The sequence below is a fragment of the Clinocottus analis genome, unplaced genomic scaffold, assembly GCF_023055335.1.
Source record: "Clinocottus analis isolate CAN_PGR_092001 unplaced genomic scaffold, fCliAna1.0.p SCAF_33, whole genome shotgun sequence".
NCBI classification, from domain to species: Eukaryota; Metazoa; Chordata; class Actinopteri; order Perciformes; family Cottidae; genus Clinocottus; species Clinocottus analis.
This window is the reverse complement of record NW_027176076.1, coordinates 1,256,809-1,262,289: the sequence shown is the minus strand read 5'-3', so window position 1 is coordinate 1,262,289 and position 5,481 is coordinate 1,256,809. Positions and strand designations below refer to the sequence as shown.

Here is a 5,481-nt window from a genome sequence, read left to right as displayed (position 1 = left end):
TTTGTCTCTCTACATGTCCCAGAATCAACTTATCCCCTATGAACACAATGGAGGTTCATAAAGACATTCAAAAAGATTATAGGCCGAGATCACATTGAACTCCTTTCATTCATTGCTATTGCAGTGAGTGTAAACTGTGCCATGGGTGTGAGATGAAAGTAAAAACAATCACAATTTAGTGATTAATTGATATTACATGCATATGATTACTTAGATTGCTTTTAGAACTATTTTTGTACTGCATTGGTTGTTAAAGGCATCTGACCAGCCTAATGTTTGATTATTTTGGATCAGGATAATAAGTAGAGACAGGTTAAGTTCAAATATTTTGAATGGCAGACCTGGATGGTACACAAATAGGTCAGCACAATATACCTTATTAAGTTATTGTAAGGACATTTGGTTAATAAATACAATAAATCATACTGTCCCATTTAAAGATTTCATATGAATGGTTATGATATTAACTAGATTTTCTCAGTGACTATTTCTATTCGTCAGTTTTAGCCATCCTATTTATGTTCTTATTTTCTAGTTTTCAGTTTGAGAGTGCAGTTTATTGTTCACCACTTCATTAATCATTGATCAGTTGCAATCTTTGCCTTTCTTTACACGGGGCAAAAGTCAAGGTGTGTGGAACTATATCAAGCAAAAAGAAGAAGCACATGTAGAGCAACATGACTTGAAAAAGCCTGCAGCTCATCAAAAACTCTGCATGAGCTAAGTTGAAGTTGAATTGTCCTGGTTGCTGTATGAATTTGTGTCATCTTGACACCAAAGACATCACAACACACCATTTCAACTTGAAAGTTGTAAGTAAGTTCACAGACATAAGAATAAGAAAAGGAACAAAAAAAAGAACTCACATTGGTGAAAGGAACAAATTTTATTAAATTAATGTGACACTGCTCTTACAATCACTTCCCGGGCTTTTCCCACATTTGCGCACACGGCGCAAAGCATTAGAAACAAGTGTGCCAACACATATCCAGATTAAGAGCCTTTTTGGTTGGCTGGTAGCTAAACAAAACCTAACTTTATGTGTTACTGATGATTTTTGTCATTATTTTGATAGCACAATTTCAGTACTAAAATAAATAAGAAAGAGTGTCACACAAGAGTTTAGTAATGCTGCCTACTAATCTTTGATTGCAATTAAATTATAAAAACTGCACAGTGGAGTTTACCTATTTATTCTTCAAGTGACTTTATAAATGTATCATATGCCGCCTGATCCATGAGGCCTTCAAGTTCTTCAGGCTTTTCAATAGTCATCTTTATGAGCCACCCTGAAAAAGAATCAAATTAAAAAGAATGTTCTCATGAACAAGCGGTTACCTTGTTCCGGTTTGGCAACCTTTCATCTATCTTGGCAACAAATGCACTTGGAGAAATGTACTAGCAAAGATCCAGCGAGACCGGAGACACTTACCCTCTGCATAGCAGGCTTTATTCACGAGTCCAGGGTTCTCTGCCAGCTCTGTGTTGATTTCAGTCACTTCTCCTGCTACTGGTGAGTAAAGCTCGCTGGCAGCCTTTACACTTTCCAAAGCACCACACTCCTCTACAACACACACACACACACACACACACACACACACACACACACAAAACATGACACTTATCATCACACTGCTGGAATTACTTTCAGAAATGTTCTGTGTATTTTAGGCTCTTACCCAACTGTTCAAGTCTTTGGCCAACTTCAGGAAGTCCACAGTAGACCACGTCACCTAATGCTTCCTAAAATGAGAACATTTTTATACACGCAATCTATTATAGCAAGTGAGTAAAAGCAGTAATCCAAAAATGTCAAACAAATTAATCTCACATTTTAAGGCTCTTTCGATTGAAGAAAAAAAAAAAAAAAAAGGCTAAATTATATAGTTCATGAAAAAAAATATCTAATTTAAAACATTGGCACTGTCGATTTACGCAAATATTACTCAAACAGAAGGAAATAATTTCATTTTTAACCACAGATTAATTCACATTTGCTCTGGTGAACATTTATACCAGCAGGATAGTGAAATGTCACCCAGATTTTATATGTTGAAATCGTTTTAGAATAGAGCCCATTGCCACAGAGGACTAAAATACATATAAACTATGCAAACACAGACAATTGTTAGTCTGCTTATTCTTTCAGTCTACCAGCATTTGAAAAAGGCTGCATAGTCAGTTGCAGTGAAGATAATATTAGCAAACAGAAATCACACTAATTTGGACATCAGTTCGTCTCGACCTGCGAACTATTGGAGTATTGACCCAATCTGAGATTACTGGCCGAGAGAACTTTGTGTGTCATGTTGATTAGGTGCAGCTAATCAGCCCGATCAATACTTTTAAAGCAGAGACACTGGACCCAAACTGTTGACGTCACTAAGATGTGAAATGTTCTCCCACTCATTCATACACAATAAACTGGAATTTGTATACTTCATGATATAGACAGTTTCAGGTTTGCTTTTTGTCTGAAAATACGACTGTTTAATATGCAGACATCGTCCCTGGCGATCTGAAATTAGCTATTTATTAAGAATTGAAGTTTATATAATATCTGTATATTTTTGGGCAACATTAAAAAGGCAGGTAAAATAGACCAGTTGGATGCCATATTTGTTAAAGGTAGTGGTATGCACAGTATGAACTGGCTGGAGGTATAATGTGTCTGCTATACCTTGGCTTTCTATATCCATGCAATTGAACAAGTGGGTAATAGCACAACTGATTTTTGAATTTAAAAGGTATTCTACAAAACTCAAAAGTGATGGTGAGTGCAACATACTCTACTGAGTGATGAGAATGCGCTTCTAAAGATCTGCCTGAGCACGGCTTTAACAGGGCACAGTCTAAGATTAGGAAACTATATTGAGACTAGTTAATAGTTGAAGGCTCAATATCATTTTAACTGCAGGAACACTGACTTGGTCATTCTTATACTTTTCCAACACCATGAGCAAGTCAATAGTTGTGGCACTGAGCCAGTCTTCTTTAGAGATATACTTTCAATATTTGACTATACAAATACTTTTTTCTTCAGATTATACATTTGCAGTGCTGCTTTAGAAACAGGCAACAACAAATACAGTCGACGTCATCATCTTGCATTGCATTAAATAACATTTGTCCGTTCAGCAGCAGAGATGAAATAATTAACATTTTTGATTTAAGTGTCTGTCAGATTAGTCCTTACTGCTCAACATATGAATACAACGCCTCCAAGTCGAGCAATCTTTTCTCTAAAAGCAGCATTCAGGCCAAAGACTAAAAATACACCTGCCGTCATTAAAAGTTTTGAACATCCTTGAGACTTTCTGAACACCACTGCATTTTGGTGGTAATTGATTGTCTCAATAGTCATAAAACAGGAGATTAGTGTTTCAAAGTACAATTGCTGCAGGTGAGGACAAAGTGCAGTTCTGCTGTCTGCAGTTCATCATTATTTTTAGATTGCCATCAGTGAACCTCTGAACCAATTGTGTCATAAATTAAAGATTATTAACAAGAGCCAACGACCTACCTGAGCATACTTGCTGATACCAATTGTGCCGATTCCACCGTCCACTCTTACCCACTCATGCTTTTCTGAGAACTTTAGGGCTGCAGCGAGAACAAGGGAATAATTTAGCTTGGCACAGATTAATAAATTAGTGTGCGTTAACAAAATGATAGTAGATGTGTGAATGTTCAAATGATGTGTGAGAACACATCATTTGAATGTTCAAAGCACATATTTCTGTACTATGGACTGACATGGAAGAGAAGGCTGTTTCTTATGAACACCATGTGCTTTCAATTAGACATAACAAAGCTGTAGTTTACAGGTTACAATGGAAAAAAAGAACATCTCCAAAATCAGGACTATTCCGCAGGTACAGTTTTTGATCCTGACCATCCGTGTTTAAATAGAAAAAAAGTAGAGAATCTGGTTGATTCTGTAATTAAACAAACTGGAGTTAGATTATTTTGATTCCACTGTCATGCTGTTATCATTACAATACCCCGAGGGAAGAATCACAATGCCTCAACAATTACCAGACCATGCATAAAAAAATACAGGTTTGAAGCAGATTGTGAACCGTGCAAGACGCTGATGCATGACAGGGGAGAGCAGAGTCAGAGTTTAGTCATTTCTAAAGGGCTGAGGTAATGTCTTTCTAAATATTGTAATGAGAGACTTAAAAGGGGCAACATTTCACAGGCTGGAAGAAAGCAACTTGGTGAAACATAATTAAATTGTTAAAATGTTAGACCACATGTAGAACCACACAGGCAATGCATTACCCCACAGCTATTTGTGGTACATATCCATGGTCATGGGTGACTTCCGTTTAATAAGCTGCACGAGACAGGCCAGGCCTGTGGTAATTTGTTGTTTCCGTTTGTTAATTAACAACCCAATTTGAACCTCTGATTTTTTTTAATTGTTGTAAAATTTAGACAACATAACATGCGGCTGCTAAAGTGTTTTTTTTTTTTGCGCTTCAGAGTTAAAAAAAAAATAAATAAAATAAAAATCGTGTATCCGCCCTTCCTGTTCCCCCTCTTTTCCGCTGTGGGAAAGTAACAAACTGCGTGAGTTGTTTCGCCCATTACAGACAGCCCGCATGTTAGTCTGTAACATCACAGCTACTGTGCACAGCCATGTGAATGTGCTTTGTTTATTTATTGTTTTCTTTTTTTTTTTACCTGTGGACAGGACCGAGGTCGAGCTCAGTGTCCGCGGAGAGTCGCTCCTCCACAGCAGCCGAGCTGAAACCTGCGCTGCCGGCGAAAGCTGAGGCAGTCTGGGAGAAAAGTTTGCAGAGAGGCGCCGAAGAGCCACTCTCATCGCCATCTTCTGTCAGTGTGTGTCTGTCCCAGTCTGGTGCACTCACATTTGACTGCGGGAGCGCGCACCATCCCACTGCGGACTCCCGCCGGGAGGAAGCGCGATGGTGGGAGGAGGGGGAGTTCAACCAACATTGCAATGTTGAAATAACTGCAACAGTTTCCACTCGTTAATCATTAGACGTGAACGGGCGAAGTATTCAGATCTTCTACTTCATTAAAAGTAACTTTACAAATAAGCGCATTACAAGTTAAGCGTTTACATTCAAAATTGGACTTGAGTCACAGTTTAAAATGGCTACCTAAAGTCCCGAAAATAAAATAAATACCACTTTTAGACTTTTTAATTTTTATATTGAATTATTATTATTCATGCATTTACATTGAATAAGTATTTTAATGTTGTGAGAGTTCGATGACACCTAAGGAGCTTATACACATGGATACATTTTTACAAGATGATGTATGTTTTGCATGAATAATGTGTACATTAATTATAACTGTAGCTGTCAAACAGTGTAACAAGTAGGCTACAATATGTTCCTATGACATGTCTTGAAGAAAGTCAAAATAATCAATTAAATAAGGACATAAAAGTGAGTAAATGTACATAGTTACTTCCTCCTTTGCAAAAAGATGGCTTTGAAA

The 5,481-nt window shown here is 37.4% G+C and overlaps 1 protein-coding gene across 1 annotated transcript; it reads right to left on the bottom strand.

Annotated features, from left to right (window-relative positions):
• Window positions 1–874: 874 nt before the first annotated feature.
• On the bottom strand, window positions 875–4,896 carry gcshb (glycine cleavage system protein H (aminomethyl carrier), b). The gene is made up of 5 exons (XM_068596035.1): window positions 4,693–4,896; window positions 3,524–3,603; window positions 1,680–1,743; window positions 1,433–1,564; window positions 875–1,289 (listed from the first exon to the last, which is right to left on the bottom strand). The coding sequence occupies exons 1-5, from the start codon at window positions 4,838–4,840 to the stop codon at window positions 1,192–1,194; spliced, it is 522 nt and encodes a 173-aa protein (XP_068452136.1). The 5' UTR covers window positions 4,841–4,896; the 3' UTR covers window positions 875–1,191.
• Between the last annotated feature and the right edge of the window lie 585 nt (window positions 4,897–5,481).